The sequence below is a fragment of the Narcine bancroftii genome, chromosome 5 (genome assembly GCF_036971445.1).
Source record: "Narcine bancroftii isolate sNarBan1 chromosome 5, sNarBan1.hap1, whole genome shotgun sequence".
Classification (NCBI taxonomy): domain Eukaryota; kingdom Metazoa; phylum Chordata; class Chondrichthyes; order Torpediniformes; family Narcinidae; genus Narcine; species Narcine bancroftii.
Genome location: NC_091473.1, coordinates 193,900,843 through 193,920,468, shown reverse-complemented (window position 1 = coordinate 193,920,468; position 19,626 = coordinate 193,900,843). Strand labels below are relative to the sequence as shown.

The 19,626-nt window shown below is 40.8% G+C and overlaps 1 protein-coding gene across 3 annotated transcripts in view; it reads right to left on the bottom strand.

The window, feature by feature from the left end:
* Nucleotides 1–12,068, bottom strand: part of LOC138764498 (tudor domain-containing protein 10-like) — a 49,708-nt gene extending 37,640 nt beyond the window's left edge. For 2 of the 3 annotated variants that reach the window (XM_069940535.1, XM_069940536.1), the window contains exons 1-3: nucleotides 11,899–12,068; nucleotides 1,466–1,576; nucleotides 1,341–1,371 (exon numbers count right to left, since the gene is read on the bottom strand). In XM_069940535.1, the coding sequence (XP_069796636.1) occupies nucleotides 1,341–1,371; nucleotides 1,466–1,576; nucleotides 11,899–11,905 (149 nt within the window). In that variant the 5' untranslated portion in view covers nucleotides 11,906–12,068. The remainder of the gene's footprint in view (nucleotides 1–1,340; nucleotides 1,372–1,465; nucleotides 1,577–11,898) is intronic. The other variant, XM_069940537.1, reaches the window with a different exon arrangement.
* Nucleotides 12,069–19,626: the final 7,558 nt, after the last annotated feature.

Below are 19,626 nucleotides of genomic sequence, written 5' to 3'. Positions count from 1 at the left end.
TAAAAGCAAAGAAAGTACAACAAAACTGGATCAGGTTACTACCTCCAGAAGTCATCGCCAGAGCATCCTAATCGCTTTAAACTGCCAACCATGATAATATTCCATAAATGAACCCAATCTCTTTTCAAATTGGAACTTTTTATCTTTGATATTATGTCTATTTTTTTCCAAACTGCCACTGCCCATGAGTAGGTGGAAGTTCATCTTTCCACTTCATTAAAACCCCTCATCTGGCTATCAGCGAATTTATGGTCAGGCCACTCATCAAAATGCTACTGGTACCATGTAACCCAGTACTACCTGTCGCATGGTTGGGTGGTTGGCGACTATACTGGCTCCCCTACCAGGCTTGCCTGGTGCGGAGGGCGGCAAGACACCCTGCAGGATGAAAAATAAGACCTGTCAAAGGGCGGATGAACCCTCTCGCAGGGTCAGTGGCAGTCTAGCAAACACGTGCCATGAAGCACGGAAAGGGCATCCCTTGCATCGAAGCTTGGCCTGGCCATTCACGGCAACAGAACTTCCCCCCCCGCCATCTTGGACGTCACCATGATGTTGGATCTGAGAAGATGGGTCTTGACCTGTGCAAACCCTTACTCATGCACATGCTTTTCCTTTCTGAGGAGTGGGGTATCCTCATATCAAACCCCACAAAATGACTGAAAGGAACCAGCATCATCCTATGGGATGGATAGCCAGAAAAAGACTAAAAGCTAAAACCTTCTCTTGAGATGCCAACTTGAATGAAGCCAAACAAGGCTATTAAAGAGCATGAATCTATTTTGGTCTTAAAAATTGTTGATAAAGATTGAAAAATGTTCTCCCAGAATCTTCCTTATTTGGGACATTCCTGTAAATTTCTACAGGTGTATCATGGAGAGCATTCTGACTGGTTGCATCACTGTCTACCAATACACAGGACATGAAGAGGAATAGAGTTGTGAACTTCACTCCATTGAAGACATCTACAAGAGACAGTGTCCCAAGAAAGCAGCCTCTATTGTCAAGGACCCCCACCACCCAGGCCATGCCCTCTTCTCACTGCTACCATTAGGAAGGAGGTACAGGAGCCTGAAGGCAAATACCCAATGGTACAAGAACAGCTTCTTCCCTCCGCCATCAAATTTCTGAATGGACAATGAACCACAGACACTAGCTCACCTCTTCTTTTGCACTGATTAATTTTTTTTAATGCAATTTTATAGCAATTTTGCACCTGTGATTCTGCCGCAAAGCTACAAATTTCGAGGTATATTCAAGACAATAAATTCTGATTCTTTTCATCACCTCCCAAAAGTGTTTATCAATTTCCTATGCAAAATTATGTTGAAAGGACTCACATTTCTATCTTTTTAAAAGGTTTCCTCAGACCTGCAAAAGATTCAAAAACCAGTCAGTTTCAATTGTGTAAAAGATGTCCTGTCAGTTCAAGTTCTATCAACTAAAGCAGCCATTCGCAACCTACCGGTAGGTTTCCCAGTCGCTCCCTGAAGACTCTGCTCAAATTTAGGGGCCCTCTCCTTCCCTGTGAAGTAATCAGGTTTACTTAATTTCTTCTGTACCCCTCTCCTGCTGACTGAATAAAAAACATTTAAAAAATTTATGATTTCAGTCTGTGTCACCCCCCGCCTCCCCCCCACCCCCCACTCCTTGTAGCCCTTGTTGAGGATGCCGAACTAAGTGACCATCGTAAAACTTGAATTAAGCCACAATGGTCAAGAGATTAGGGTCAAGTTTGGAATATTGTCTGCAGTTCTGGTCACCAAATTATAGGAAGGATATCAATAAGGTAGAGAGGGTGCAGAGAAGATTTACTAAAATGTTGTCTGCATTGCAGTATCTAGAATGCAGAGAAAGATTTGAGTAGACTGGGTCACTCACGCTGGTGCTACCAATGTTAAATAACAAAACTGTTGCATGCTTAATTGGTTCTGCTGTTTGTTTTATTACAGCATGGGCTGATTTTAATAGCTTACCCACTGCTCCACTTGCTCTACACCCATGACTCTGCGGGTAGGCACAATTTACAAATTTGCCGACGACACCATGGTCCTTGACAGAATCACAGATGGAAATGAGGAAGTGTACAGGAATGAGGCAGGTCAGCTGGTGTCACAACAACCTTGCACTCAATAGCCCCTTTTGCACTTGCAAGTGATCCCAGGAATTTATCCGCCAATCGGACTTTAAAGGGTCTAGTGTGAAAGTAAAATCAGCTCAAAGATGGTGTCAGATGACGTCAATGCATACCGGGGATTGATGGCCTCAACCCCTAGTACAATCCCTGGCTGGCATTGCAATCATGCAAGTGTGAAACAGGTAATTGCATTGTGGGACTGAAATTACCCAAGTTAGGCTTGAAGTCAGGAACTTGAAGGGAGAAAAGACTGAAATGGAGGTATAAACTTTGCCATGGGAAAGTCACAATGGGAGAGAGAGAGAGAGGAAATAAATAGCAATAGCGGACATTGTTAAACCGCGGGGAAAAATTGGTAGTGCTTTAACACACAATTTATAAAGACAGTGGGGGAAAATAGCAATAGCGGACCTGACTACCCAGAATGCCACGCGACAGGGAAACCCCTCCATGAATGCAGCAGGGCATACAACCCTGGGAGACCAGGTCCGCAATCGCTTTGCCCCCCACTGTCTTTATAAACTGTCCATGATAGTGCTACCAACATACCCACGATATATAAATTGTGCACTACAGCACTACAAATTACCCACACTATATAAATTGTGTGCTATCGCATCCTCAAACTACCCCACGCTATATAAATGATGCGCAATCGCACTACAAACTTCCCCACACTATATAATTTGTGTTCTATAGGACTACAATTTTCCCATACACTATACATTTTGTGCCATACCACTACAAATTTCCCCACGCTATATAACTTATGCGTTATAGCACTACAAACTTCCCCATGCTATATCAATTGTGCGCTAAAGCACTCCAAATTTCTCACACTATATAAATTGTGAGCTATAGCATTACAAACGTCCCCACACTATATACATTTAGTGGTATAGCGCTGAAAACTTCCCCACACTATATAAATTATGTGCGGTAACTACAAATTTCCCACGCTATATAAATTATGCGCCATAGGACTATAATCTTCCCCATGCTATATAAATAGTTACACTATAGCACTACAAACATAACCACGCTATATACATTGTGTGCGATAGCATTACAAACTTCCGACACTCTATAGATTATGCGCAATAGCACTACAAATATCCCACGCTATATACATTTAGGGCTATAGTACTACAAACTTCCCCACACTATAGAAATTGTGTGGGAAAGCACTACAAATTTCCCATGCTCTATAGATTATGCGCTATAGCACTAGATACTTCCCCACACTATGTAAATTATGCATAATCGCACTACAAACTTCCCACGCTCTATAAATTATGCGCTATCACACTTCAAACTTCCCACGCATTATAAATGATCGACCATCGCACTACAAATTTCACAGGCTATTACATTGTGCGCTATAGCACTACAAATGTCCCACGCTAGATAAATTATGTGCTATAGCACTACAAACATCCCCACACTATATCATTTGTACGCTATATCACTAGGAACTTCCCCACGCTATATAAATTGTGTGCTATAGGACTACAATTTTCCCATGCAATATAAATGATGCAGTTTAGCACTACAAACTTCCCCACACAAATATAGTGTGCTAAAACACTATATACTTCTCCATGCTATATAAATTGTGCACTAGAGGGTGACAATTTTCCCACACAATATACATTTAGCACTATAGCGCTACAAACGTCCCCAACTACATAATTTGTGCGCTATAGCACTACAAACTTCCCACACTATATAATTTATGTGCCATTGGACTACAAACTTCCACACGCTGTATCAATTAATTGTGCGCTATAGCACTACAAACTTCATCACAATATACATTGTGCACCGGAGCACTACATACTTCCCCACGCTCTATAAATTATGCGCTATAGCACCACAAACCTCACACGCTATATAAATTATCTGCTATAGCTCTACAAATTTCCCGACGCTATATACATTTTGCGCTATAGCACACCTTTTCCACAAATATAAATTGTGCGCTATAGCACTACAAACTTCCCATGCTCTATAAATTATCCGCTATAGCACTACAAACTTCCCTCGCTGTATAAATTTTGTGCAATAGCAGTACACCTTTACAACGCTATATAAATTGAGTGCGATAGCACGACAAACTTCCGACGCTCTATAAATTTTGCACTTTCTTTGGCTTGGCTTCGCGGACGAAGATTTATGGAGGGGGTAAATGTCCACGTCAGCTGCAGGCTCGTTTGTGGCTGACAAGTCCGATGCGGGACAGGCAGACACGGTTGCAGCGGTTGCAGGGGAAAATGGATTGGTTGGGGTTGGGTGTTGGGTTTTTCCTCCTTTGCCTTTTGTCAGTGAGGTGGGCTCTGCGGCCTTCTTCAAAGGAGGTTGCTGCCCGCCAAACTGTGAGGCGCCAAGATGCACGGTTTGAGGCGATATCAGCCCACTGGCGGTGGTCAATGTGGCAGGCACCAAGAGATTTCTTTAGGCAGTCCTTGTACCTTTTCTTTGGTGCACCTCTGTCACGGTGGCCAGTGGAGAGCTCTCCATATAACACGATCTTGGGAAGGCGATGGTCCTCCATTCTGGAGACGTGACCCACCCAGCGCAGCTGGATCTTCAGCAGCGTGGACTCGATGCTGTCGACCTCTGCCATCTCGAGTACTTCGACGTTAGGGATGAAAGCGCTCCAGTGAACGTTGAGGATGAAGTGGAGACAACGCTGGTGGAAGTGTTCTAGGAGCCGTAGGTGATGCCGGTAGAGGACCCATGATTCGGAGCCGAACAGGAGTGTGGTTATGACAACGGCTCTGTATACGCTTATCTTTGTGAGGTTTTTCAGTTGGTTGTTTTTCCAGACTCTTTTATGTAGTCTTCCAAAGGCGCTATTTGCCTTGGCGAGTCTGTTGTCTATCTCGTTGTCACTCCTTGCATCTGATGAAATGGTGCAGCCGAGATAGGTAAACTGGTTGACCGTTTTGAGTTTTGTGTGCCCAATGGAGATGTGGTGGGGGGGGCTGGTAGTCATGGTGGGGAGCTGGCTGATGGAGGACCTCAGTTTTCTTCAGGCTGACTTCCAGGCCAAACATTTTGGCAGTTTCCGCAAAACAGGACGTCAAGCACTGAAGAGCTGGCTCTGAATGGGCAACTAAAGCGGCATCGTCTGCAAAGAGTAGTTCACGGACAAGTTTCTCTTGTGTCTTGGTGTGAGCTTGCAGGCGCCTCAGATTCCCCACACTGTATAAATTATGTACTATAGCACTACAAACTTCCTCACACTATATAAATTATGCGCTATAACTCTACAAATTTCCTACGTTATATAAATTTTGCGCTATAACACTAGAAACTTTCCAACACTATATAAATTATGTGTTATAGCACTACAAACTTCCCTCACTATAAAGATTATTCGCTATAATACTACAAATTTCCCCAAGCTATAGAAATTATGCTCTATAGCACTATAAACTTTTCCACACTATATAAAATATGCGCTATAGCACTACAAACATCTCCACGCTATACAAATTGTGCGCTATAGCACTACAATCTTCCCCACGCTATATAGATTATTCGCTATAGTACTACAAATTTCCTCAAGCAATAGAAATTATGCTCTATAGCACTACAAACTTCATCACACTATATACATTGTGTGCCGAAGCACTACATACTTCCCCACGCTCTATAAATTATGCGCTATAGCATTACAAACTTCACCATGCTACATAAATTGTGTGCTGTAGCACTACAAATTTCCCACTATATATAAATTGTGCGCTAAAGCACTACAAATTTCACACGCTATATAAATTATCTGCTATAGCTCTACAAATTTTCCGACGCTATATAAATTTTGCACTATAGCACAACACCGTTTCCACGCAATATAAATTGTGCGCTATAGCATGACAAACTTCCCCACACCATATAAATTATGAGCTCTAGCACTACAAATTCCAACACTATATAAATTGTGCGCTATAGCACTAAAAATTTCCCACGCTAAATACATTTAACACTATAGCACTACAAACCAATGCACGCTATAGAGGTTATGCACTGTACCACTACAAATTTCCCATGCTATATAAACTAGGCACCATAGGACTACAAATCTCCCCACGGTATATACATTGTGTGCCGTAGCACTACATACTTTCCCACACTATATAAATTGTGCACTACAGCTCTACAAACTTCCCCACGCTCTATAAATTATACGCTATCACACTACAAACTTCCCACACATTATAAATGATCCACCATTGCACTACAAATTTCACAGTCTATACATTGTGTGCTATAGCACTACAAATTTCCCACACTATATAAATTATGGGCTTTCGCACTACAAACTTCCCACGCTATATACATTGTGAGCTACAGCACAATAAACTTCCCACGCAATATAAATTGTGCGCTATAGCATGACAAACTTCCCCACAACATATAAATTGTGCGCTATAGGCCTACAAACTTCCTAAGCTACATAAATTATGTGCTAACTCACTACAAATTTCTATGCTATATAAATTATGCACTTTCTATAGCACTAGAAAATTCCCCACTCTATATACATTATGCGGTATAGCACTACAAACTTCCCACGCCATATAAATTGTGCGCTATAGCACTACAAACTTCCCACGCCATATAAATTGTGCGCTATAGCACTACAAACTTCCCCGCACTATATAATTTGTGCGCTATTGCACTAGAAACTTCCACATGCTATATAAATTGTGCGCTATAGCACTACAAACTTCCCCAAGCTATATAAATTATGGTGCTAAATCACTAGAAATTTCCCACGCTATATAAATTATGCCCTATGGCACGACAAATTTCCCTCGCTATATAAATTATGCCCTATGGCACGACAAATTTCCCTCGCTATATAAATTATGCCCTATGGCACGACAAATTTCCCTCGCTATATAAATTATGCAATATAGCACTACAAAATTCCCACGGTATTTAAATTATGTGCAAAAGCAATACAAATTATCCACTCTACATAAATTGTGCACTATAGCACTACAAATTTCTCCATGCTATTTAAATTGTGCGCTATAGCACGACAAACTTCCCCACACTGTATACATTATGCGCTATAGGTCTACAAACGTCCTACACTATATAAATTATGTGCTAAATCACTACAAATGTCTAACCTATCTAAATTATACGCTACAGCACTACAAACTTCCCACAGTATATAAATTATGTGCAGTAGCATTACAAACTTCCCCACACTGTATAATTTGTGCTCTATAGCACTATAAACTTCCCACGCTATATACATTGTGCACCATAGCACTACAAATTTCCCCACGCTATATAAATTGTGTGCTATAGCACTACAAACTCCCCCACACTATATTGTGCGCTAAAACATTCCAAACTTCCCCACGCTATACAAATTGTGTGTTATAACACTACAAACTTGCCCACACTATATAAATTATGCGCTATAGCACAACAAATTTCCCCATGCTATATAACTTGTGCACTAAATCACTGCAAATTTCCCACTCTATGTAAATTATGAGCTATCGCACTACAAATTTCCCACATTCTATACATTGTGCACTATAGCACTACAAACTTCTCCACGCTATATAAATTGTGCGCTATATCACTACAAACTTCCGCTCACCATATAAATTATGCGCTATAACACTACAAACTTCCCATGCTATATAAATTATGCGCTATATCACTGCAAACTTCCCATGCTATATAAATTATGCGCTATAACACTACAAACTTCCCATGCTATATACATTACGCGCTGTAGCACTACAAACTTCCCTACACTATATAAATTATGCGCTATATCACTACAAACTTCCATGCTATATAAATTATGCGCTAAAACACTACAAACTTCCCACACTATATAAATTATGTGCTATAGCACTACAAACTTCCATGCTATATAAATTGTGCGGTATAGCACTACTAACTTCCCCACGCTGTATAAATTATGCGTTACAACACTACCAACTTTCCCACTCTGATTAAAAATTGTCCATAATTGCTATTTATTGCTCGCACTTTTCCAGTCTCTTATAAATGTTTATAGAGTTCAACACAACAACAACGGGGGCTGAAGGGCTCATACTGTGATGTACATAAAGTTTAATTATGTTATAATTAGGCATGATTAATTTTCTTCAAATAAACCATCTTAATACATTGATCAGGATTTAGGGCAGGTCATGACGTCACTGGCAGAAGGTAGACAGTTCTAACCACGGGGATGGGTCCTCGCAAGTGTGAAAGCATTCATTGTCCTAGTTAGGAGTGGTCAAGTGTGAAAAGCCATACCCCCACTCCTTTCCCAGGACACTGAACTGCCAATTTAGTGGATGCAAGTATGAAAGGGACTAATGTTCACAAAACTAGGGAACTGATTGTGAACATCAGGAAAGGATAAACCAGGAGAACACAGAACAGTTCTCACCGAGGGGTCAGTAATGTAAAGGGTTAAGAACTTCAAATTTCTGGGTGTCAACATCTCTGATGATCTGTCTTGGAGCTTCCACGTTGATGCAATCATGAAGAAGGTTTGGCAGTGGCTATACTTTGTGAGGAATTTGAGGAGATTTGGTATGTCACCAAAGACTCTTGCAAATTTCTACAGGTGTACTGTAGAGAGCATACTGACTGATTGCACTGGAGGTACCAACGCAGAGGAGAGAAAAAGGCTACAGTGCTGTGAATTCGGCCAGCGCCATCACAGGCATCAGTCTTCACTCCAGCAAGGACATCTACAAGAGGCGATGTCTCAAGAAAGCAGCCTCTATCCTCAAGGACCCTCACCACCCAGTCCATGCCCTCTTCACTTTGCTACCATCAGAAAGGAGGTACAGGAGCCTAAAAATGAGCACCCAACAGTACAAAAACAGCTTCTTCCCCTCCGCCATCAGATTTCTGAATGGACAATGATCCACAGATAACAACTCACTTTCTCTTCTCTTCACACCCATTTATTTATTTAAAAACTATGTAATTTACAGCAATTTTTACACCCGCCACACGGCCACAAAACATCGAATTTCGTGACATGTTCATGACATTAAAATCTGATTCGCTATAAAACAACACCTCAATCACCAAAAAGGCTGCTGCTTCACTATTCCAGCAATCTGTGTTCCTCTCGACCTCATGTTGCCTGCGAGGAGTTAAACACTCTTTGTGTTAGAATTGGGAATTGACAATGATATCCCAATGCTCAACAAAAATAAATGTTGATGGGCATATGTGAAAGGGAGTAAGTTGCAGGGGGAGAGGTGAATGAAGAGGGGAAATGGACAGATGGGATTGGAAGCCATCTTCAAAACATGAGAGAATATGTACCATTGGAGATTTACAAGCGTGATGTCACCTCTTGGCAATATTAGCCTTTTTGATAGGTTCGGGTTTTTTTTTTAAATTTTTTTATTTTTCACACCATAAATCACATTAGCCATGATATACACTTTTTCTTTTTCACACATATACAGTGACCTTTTCTCCCCCCCCCCCCGCTCCCTCCTCCCAAGCCACCCCCCCCCACCCCCCCCTCTCATCCATTTTAGGTATACAATCTAGGTTGCATTAAGCCAGTCAGACAATGTTGTCATTCAACAAAAATACACCAGAAATTCTACTGAGTCCATTCTTTTCTTTCCTTCTCCTTCCATCAACTTAGGTAATGTTTATCCCTGGTAGGTTTTCGCTATTGTATTTAATGTAAGGCTCCCATACTTGTTCGAATATTTCAATATTATTTCTTAAACTATATGTTATTTTTTCTAATTATTCAGAACAGAAAATTACCAGCGATGGATTGAAGGAAGTGCAAACAAAAATGAAGGGACCAATAATGGTAAATACATTTGCCCAATCTGATCAAAATACAGAGATATATTTTAAAGTAATGGAGATGTGAGGGAGACACAGAGAGGGAAGGAGGCAGAGAGAGAGAAAGAGAGACAGAGAGTGGGGAGAGAGAAAGAGACGCACAGAGTGAGAGATGGAGAGGATGGCACGGGGAAGGGGCACAGAGAGAGACACACACACAGAGGGAGAGTGGCACAGAGAGGGGCAGTGACAGAGAGGGGCAGAGACAGAGAGGGGCAGAGACAGAGAGGGGGCAGTGACAGAGAGAGGGGCAGTGACAGAGAGAGGGGCAGTGACAGAGAGGGGGCAGCGACAGAGAGGGGGGCAGAGACAGAAGAGGGGCAGAAACAGAGAAGGGCAGTGACAGAGAGGGGCAAAGACAGATAGGGGCAAAGACAGATAGGGGCACAGACAGATAGGGGCACAGACAGAGAGAGGGGCAGAGACAGAGAGAGGGGCAGTGACAGAGAGAGGGGCAGCGAGAGATAGGGGAAGAGACAGAGAGGGGCAGTGACAGAGAGGGGCAGTGACAGAGAGGGGCAGTGACAGAGAGGGGCAAAGACAGATAGGGGCACAGACAGATAGGGGCACAGACAGAGAGAGGGGCAGAGACAGAGAGAGGGGCAGTGACAGAGAGAGGGGCAGCGAGAGATAGGGGAAGAGACAGAGAGGGGCAGTGACAGAGAGGGGCAGTGACAGAGAGGGGCAGTGACAGAGAGGAGCAGCGACAGAGAGGGGCAGTGACAGAGAGGGGCAGTGACAGAGAGGGGCAGAGACAGAGAGGGGCAGAGACAGAGAGGGGCAGAGACATGGAGAGGGGCAGCAACAGAGAGGGGCAGAGATAGCGAGAGCGGCAAAGACAGAGGGAGGCAGAGAAAGAGAGAGGGGCAGAGAAAGGAGAGACAGACACCGAGAGTTAGAGATGCACACAGAGATAGTGAGAAAGACTCAATCTGCTTTTAGGTGTTCCCAAGAAAATTATGCGCTGGCAGGCGCAGCTAGCGGAATTCAGGAGTGGACGCCTTTCTGGCACTTGAATATGCCAGCTGACTGATAGCCATCTAGCAGCCAAAGCCAGCTACTCAGGACAGTGGCCTAGTCCCACCCACGCTGCCTTGACGTTTTTACGGCGCGTCAAGGCATGACTGACAAACAACTCAGGCATGACTTGACTCCCGCTGCTGGTCTCCTACCTGCCCGACTCGTGCTGCCGGTCTCTCCCCCCTTGCCTGCCCAACTCACGCTGCCGGTGCCTCCCCCGAACCAAGAGTCGATGGCTGACGACGTCACGGTGACGTCATTAGCCCGTCCCCGGCAGCCCGGCTGCTTTCAGCTGCATAGAGGATAATCCAAGCAGGATATTATACCTCCTGGAGAAGGGTTGGAGGAGTAGACCTCCTGGCCGGCTTCTCCTGTTTCAGATGGCCACAATACAGCCGCACAGGAGTGTAATGTATGGATTTACAGGCAGGGATTGTGGCCATTTAAAAGTGCCTTCAGAGATAAAGAGAGGAGAGAGACAGTGTCAGAAAGAGACAGAGTGAGAGAGGCACTGGGAGAGAAAGGGAGAGGGAGAGAGGTCCAGAGATAGGCATAGTAAGAACAAACCATGCCACCCAAAGATCTGTGAAGGCATGGAGTACAGACCGAGTGAGGAAAGATGGGATATGACCAAGATATCCTGTAATTTTTCCAAAATTCTACGCCCCTTACTACTTTGGCCATCAAAATTCTCTCACCCTCAAATCCCACAAAAACCAGGATAAATCCCTCCACCCTCATTCGAGGCTTGCCTCCTCCCTGTTAACTGGGTGCACGTCTATAAGCTGTCAGATTTGCCCGTGAGAACAGTCAGTGGTGAGGGGGAACCCAGAAGAATGGAGTTGAAGGCATACCCTCCATGATGCCGTCGTCCTCCCGCGCAACACGTGCCCTGGCAGTGCCCCGGCCGTCACGTGCTCCGACTCCCCGCAACTCCCCTCCCCTCCCCGAGAGTCGAGCCGGTCGCCATGCGGTTCGCGGGCTTCGGATCGTCTTCTGGGCGGGTTGAAGGTGGCGGGAGGCTCACTTCCGCTCCGCAGCGTTTGGCGGGTCGGCGGTCGCTTCCGCTCCTCCGCAGCGGCTGGTGGGTGGGGGAACGTTGCGCGGGCGGGAAAAGGCGGCACGTCGGGAGGTGGAGGAGAAGGAGGAGGAGGGCGTTCGCGGACGGGGTCCGGCGGAAGGCTTCTGACGCCAAGATGTTGACCATCTATCTCTCCCTCACTCTGCTTGCAATGGCATCATTTAATCGCCAGCTCTCCACTTCCTTTCCATTAGGTTTCCTGGTGGTGAGGCCATTTGGCCCATCGTGGCTCCTAGCATTAATCTTGGTGCAGTCAGTACCAGACACGTGGAAGGTTTCACCAGGCCATCGCAACCGTGGAAAAGCAGTATCAGGGCAACTGGAATCCATCAACACCAGCCGACTATTGATGGACTCTTGACAGGAGGGGCATCAGATGCCAAGTACAAACAAAAATCAGCAGCAAAACATTTTTAGGTCAGTTGAACTAATGCAATGTGTCGGCATCACGATGCGATAAAACATGATAAATTCAATGTAAGTTATATTAATGTTTTAAAAAGTATTTTGAAATATATATTCATGCAGTGTATATACATCTTTATATATTTGTCATATTGAAACAAATCAGTTCTAACACAAAAAATAAAACCTCCCCTTAATAATCCCTCCCTAACCCCAACCCCCAAAGCAATAATAATAATGGTTGCATATTCTGGGCGGGTTGAAGGAAAGAACTAAGAAAGAACCAATGGATTGTACTGGGATAGGGTACGGTTCTTCAAGGATTTCAAAATAGCAAAAAAACTATTTTCAGTCATTCCATATTTATTTCTGAATTGTGGAAAAGACATTAGTTGCCCTTGGTCAGAACAATTTTCAATGATTTTAATTCCTTTATCTGACCATAGTTTCAGAAATTTTATCTTTTCAAAAAGGTATCAGGCTATTCTAGATCAGAGGGGTTGTAGATGATATACCTCCTTTTGTTCCAATTTCCCCATCTATCTTACCCCAGATACCCACTAAATGTTTTAACAGAGATGTATCGTTAGTTCCTATCATTAATTTTGAATAAATAAATAAAAGAAGCAGCTGTTTTTTCTTCAAATTTTTTGAGTTCTATTTTGATCCATGCTGATATGTTTTCTCCTTCAAAGAAAGATGCAATAAATCTTATTTGGGCTACCCTTTAATAATTGTTGAAGTTTGGACATTGTAGTTCTCACCCCCCCCCCCCACCCATTTCATATTTCCATGTTAACTTCTACATTGATGCTCATGACATTTGGCCTTTCCGTTGAAATTTTCTCACACATTTATTAAGTTCCTTAAAAAAATGTTTGAAGCAATGAAATAGATGGTGTTTGAAAAAGATATTGAATTCTTAGAAAAATATTCATCTTTATACAGTTATAGTAATAGGTAGGGTCATCCATAGGTAGGGTCATCCATTTTTTCAGGTCTTCTTCAACTTTACGAAGCAATTTACATAAATTCTTTAAATTATCATCCGTCCTAATCCCTAAATACTTTATCCCATTTTTCAGCTATTTAAATTGGATATTTCTCTGACATTGCATATCATCCCCTTTGTAAAGGGCACAACTTCATTCTTACCCCAATTTATTATCCTGAGACTTGTCCATATTCTTCCAACCTAAGATGCAGTTTTCTTAAGGATGGTTCAGGCTCAGTCAAATATATCAATACATCATCTGCAAACAGACTAATTTTATGCTCTCCTTGACCGATTCTGAACCCCTTAATTTCCACAACCTATCTAATTATTTCTGCAAATGATTCAATCAATAAGACAAGTAATGCTGATGACAAAGGATATCCTTGTCTTCTAGATTCTTGTAAATGAAATGGAGCAGATATCTGCCTGTTTGTTACTACTTTAGCCTTTAGACGAGTATACAGTGCTTTGATCCAGTTACTAAAGGTCTGTCCATATCCAAATTTTTCTAATACCTTAAATAAAAAGTCCCATTCCAATCTGTCAAATGCTTTTTCTGAGCCTCATGTCACTCCTATACTTAATTCTCTTTTTTGTGCTAGATGAATAATACTCAATAATCTCACTACATTATCGGCAGCTAGTCTCTTTTTATCAAAACCTGTTTGATCCGCATCAATTTAGGAAGTAATTTATTTATTCTTTTGCCCAAAATTTTTGCAACAATTTTATAATCCACATTTATTGAAGGTTTTGGTTGGTATGAAGCAGGTTTCAAAGAGTCTTTCTTTTTTTTTATATCACAGTAATTACTGCAGTTGAAAAAGATTCATGTAATGTATGCATTACATATTCTTTTTGTATCATGTCCATAAATAAAGGAGTTAATAAGTCCTTAAATTCCTCATAAAATTCAGATGGAAAACCATCCTCCCCAGAGATTTATTGCTTTATAATATACTCATTGCTTCTTTAATTTCTGAATGATCAATGGGCGAGTTCAGTTCCATCTGTTCTTCCAAAGATAGCAGAGATAAATTTATTTGTGATAAATACCTATCGATTTTACATTTGTCTTTTTTAATTCTGAGCTATATAACTTAGAGTAATAGTTTTTAAAATAATCATTTACATCTTGAGGTTTATAACTGATCATATTAGATTCTTTCTGAATAGCATTTATCATTCTTGAAGTTTTTTCTGTCTTCAATTGCCACACTAAATCCTTATATGAGCTTTCACCTAGCTCATAATACCTTTGTTTCATTCTTATTATTGCTTTTTCTATTCTATAAATCTTGTGACAGAGTATATAGAACCTCATTAGAATGTGATTCATTAATCCGCGGAATTGTTTATAGCGTGGGTGTCTGTGGACCCCAAACATTGATTTTAGGAGCCAGGCTAACAGTGACTAACAGCCACAAACTCAAAAATGGTCTCTTATGACTCATTTACAAGATATGTATGTTAATAAACAACTTTTATTTACGTAACCATTTGTCTTGGTGAATGTCAATTGCTGCTGGGTTTTGGGGTCCTCTGGACTTGTAACAGTTGAAGCTTCTTATTAATTAACAGTCGATGCCGATCTTCTGAACTTCTAGTTTGTAAATCTTTTTCCATATCTGTTATTTCTTTATCTAATTGATCCATTTCTCTCATATATTCTTTATGTTAGAAGTAAAAACTTTTATTTGTCCTCTTAAGTAAGCTTTTAATGCATCCCAAATCACAAACTTTTCATTTACTGAATTTAAATTTACATCACAAAATAGATGAATTTGTGTTCTAACAAAATAACAGAAGTCTGAACTTTTCAAAAGCAAAGTATTTAATCTCCATCTATAAACTGATTTCTTTTTATCAGGCATTTCACTTGGCATTAACAATGGTGAACGATTAGATAAAACTCTTCCTTTATACTCCACATTAAGTATTCTGCCTTGAAGCTGCGCTGAGTAAACAGAAATCTATTCGAGAATATGAATTGTGCCTACTGGAATAAAAAGAATAGTCTCTTTCTGTAGAAATCCGCTTTCGCTTTATTGTTTCATTAATCCCATTTATATTAACATTTTAAAATTTAATCAATTTACTCATCTTTTGATATTTCCATCACTCTACTTCCATCACTTGTCCCCATGAAACTACTCCACTTAACTACACTGCTCTTCATCATTGTGCCCCTTTGCAACCCTCCTGACAATCCAAAAAGAGGGGGAAAAAAACAAAACTATAGTAAAATAAAACAGATTCAAAAATATGGTACTATATAATAAAGATAGAAAATATCTCCCCCCTGACGTGCGTTGCCAATGTACACACATGAATCAGCAGTAGTTACCCTCCTGCACCTCCCGAAACCCCCTGAAATTTAATCACACATTTTAAATCAAATATTTCAGAAACAAATTAACTCCTTTATTCCAGTTTAAAATTTTTATTCTGGATTTTTAAAAAATCTTATTTCCGTTATAAATCAAAGATTGTCTTTCTTTAGTTTGTTCCACTGCCAGCTCCAATATCTTCTCTCTTACTTGAAGGAATCTGACAAGTATTGGATGGGTCCTTTAGTCAGGCTGAGGTTGAGGTCTCAGTGCCCTTTGAGCTTGTTCGATCTCCAAATCACCTTGAAATGCAGCCTGACCCAAAGATTCCAGTATCCACTGTTGCAGAAATTTTTTCAAGTCTTGACCCTCGTCCCCTTCTTTAAGCTAACAATCTTGATATTATTCCATCTACTAAAATTTTCCAAAATATCTATTTTTTGCATTAATTGATCATGCTTAGCAGCTGCTTCTGCTTGTGCTTTCTTCATTTGATCTTCAAGATTTTGAATTTCAGAGGAGTCACGTAATGGAGTAGTGGCCGGTCAGGAAAACTAGCCCTCTCCAGGAAAATAGAAAAAAAAGTTAGGAAAAAGCAAAGCATAACAGAAATAGAGTACAAGAAATAGAAGATAAAGATACAGAGAAGATGGCTTCCAAGAAGGAGAAAGTAAGAACAACTGGAAAAAACAAGAAGTTAAAAAAGTCACCGGAGAATAAGGAAGAAGGCCTTACCTGCAGAAAGGAACAGGATGAGGAGTGCAGGACCCTCAAGGTCAGTACCTGCCCTGCAGAGCCATGACCCACCAACTGGTACACTACAAAAATGGCTCTTGGAGCCAAATAAAAGTGCGCAACAACACATGCGCAAGGAGTCGTGCATGCACAGTGTGCAATCAGGGGAGAAAGTGGACACCGGCAGGAGGGGATGCAGCAGAGGACCGGGCAGTCATACACCGAGCAGCTGAGAGACCCCTGACACCAGGGCTCTTGGCTGGAGGATAAGAAAGACAGCAGAAGAGGGTGCAATGAAACAGATGTGGAAGATAGATGGAGTGAAGATCGACGTCAAGAAATAAAAAATTGGAGAAAAATAAGAAGCACAACAGAGGAGCAGCCAAGAGGGGAGGAACAGCAACAAGAGGCTCAGCAAGAAGAGGCCCGACAAAGAGATACAAGCAGCTCATCAAGAAAACAGAAGAGGCACAGATACAAAGAAGAGAAGAAGAAGACACAAACACAGATACAGACACAGAAGAAGAGGAAGAAGAAGACCAAGATCTTCACAGAGAAATAGAAGGTAAAACTGATGGACAAAGAGAAATAAAAGCTAAAACTGATGAACAGAATATAGATAGTTTTTTTTAAGAACAAATGAGATCACTAAAAGAATGATTACCATTAGAGTTTAATGGAAATAAAAGGAAAATGAAAAGAACAGAAGATAAAATGTAAAGGTTAGAACTGGTGATGACAGAAATAGGGAAAAGAGTAGAGAATGTGGAAGAGCGGGAAACGGCTGTAGAAATGGAAGTAAACGACTTAAGAGAAAAATTGGAAGAAAGTGACAAAAAATTAAAGAGACACAAGAGTTGTTATCTCAGAAAATTGATATGGTGGAAAATTATAGTAGGCGAAACAACATAAAAATAGTGGGCCTGAAGGAGGGTGAAGAAGGCACAAACATGAAGGAATTTATAAAAGGATGGATCCCGAAGGTCCTGGAAACGACAGAAGTGCAGGAAGAAATGGAAATAGAAATGGCACACAGAGCATTAGCACTGAAACCACAGGCACATCAAAAACCAAGATCCATCTTACTAAATTTTTTGAGATATACAACAAGAGAAAATATACTGGAATGGGCAAGGAATAAAATTAGATAATACAAGGGTCAAAAAATATTTTTTACCCAGACATAAGTTTTGAATTCTTAAAGAGGAGGAAGGTATTTAATACAGCAAAATCAACTTTATGGAAAAAAGGTTACAAATTCATATTAAGACATCCAGCCATGCTTAAAATATTTATACCCGCGGAGCAAAACAGACTGTTCTCGAATCCAGAGAAAGCGCAAGAATTCACAGAACGTTTGCAGGACAGGAGAAGAGATGAAGAGATGTAACAAGAATGAAGAACGTATATATAAAAATGTAAAAACAATGTATATGTAAAGAACTAAAGAGGGAAAAGAGAAGGGAAGGAAGGGAGTAAGGGGGAAAAGAGAGAGAGAGAGCTTTGTTATATGTGTTAAAAAAAGTGTTTTCTGGAGGGGGCTGGGTGGAGGGGGAATAACCGTCCTTGCAAAATCAGATGACGCTGCGAACAAGATCGCAACCCAAATGAAAAGGGGAATTGTGGTTGCCTGGCAAGGGGTATGGGGCAACTCAGAGAGGGGGATTAAATTTTGGGGTTAAGGTACTAGTGGATGTGGGAACTGCGGGGGTACTTTATGTCTTAAATGTGTTGTCGTATATTAAGTGTAATAAGAGAAAACTAAGAGATGAAAATGGGGAAAAGGGGGATGGAGGTGGCAAAGAAGTGGAAAAGAGATGTATGCAAGATATAAGATGACCATGTTGAACTATATGACTATAAACATTAATGGAATACACAACCAAATTAAAATGAAGAGGCTACTAAATTTATTGAAGAAGGAAAAAACAGATATAGCATTTGTGCAGAAAATGTATCTAACTAAAGCTGACATAACAAACAAAAAGAGACTGGGTAGGACACGTAATGGGAGCATCCTATAATTCAAAAGCTAGAGGTGTAGCCATACTAGTTAACAAAAATGTACCAATCAAAATAGAGGAGGAAATAATAGATCCGGCAGGGAGGTATGCAATGATAAAGTGTCAGAATCTTGGAATTTGCTCAATATATATGCACCTAATGAGGAGAATCAAAAGTTTATGTAGGATAATTATTTGAAGATTGCAGACACACAAGGAAATATATTGATAGGAGGGGATTTTAACCTTAATTTGGATCCAATGTTAGATAAAACTGGACAAAGGACAAGTAAAAAGAATAAAGTAGCCAAATTTATGGTTAAATCAATGCAGGAAATGAAACTTATGGATATATGGAGGAGGCAACACCCAAGAGAGAAGGAATTTTCATATTATTCAAGTAGGCACAAAACTTACTCAAGGATTGAAATGTTTTTGTTGTCAGCCCATATTCAATGGAGAGTTAGGAAAACTGAATATAAAGCTAGATTACTATCAGATCATTCATCCCTATTATTAGCAATAGAACTGGAGAACATCCCACCAAGGACATATAGATGGAGGTTAAACTCCATGCTATTCAAAAGACAGGAATGTAGGGAGTTTATTGAACGCCAAATTAAAACATATTTAAAAATAAACACAGGATCAGTGAAAGACAAATTTATATTATGGGATGCAATGAAAGCCTTCATTAGAGGGGAGATAATAAGTTATGTGACTAAGATGAAAAAGGATTACAATAGGGAAAAAGAGCAGTTGGAAAGGGAGATAGTAAGTACAGAAAAGGAATTAGTAAAAAGAGATGATATAATGAAAAGGAGAGAACTGGCGGACAAAAAAATTAAATACGAAACATTACAAACGTACAAGGTGGAGAAGAACATCATGAAAACAAAGCAAAAGTGTTACAAACTGGGAGAAAAAACACATAAAATATTAGCCTGGCAACTTAAAGCTAAAAGAACGATACTGGCATCAAGGAAAAAGGACAAACAAATTACATATTATCCAACAGAGATTAATGAAAA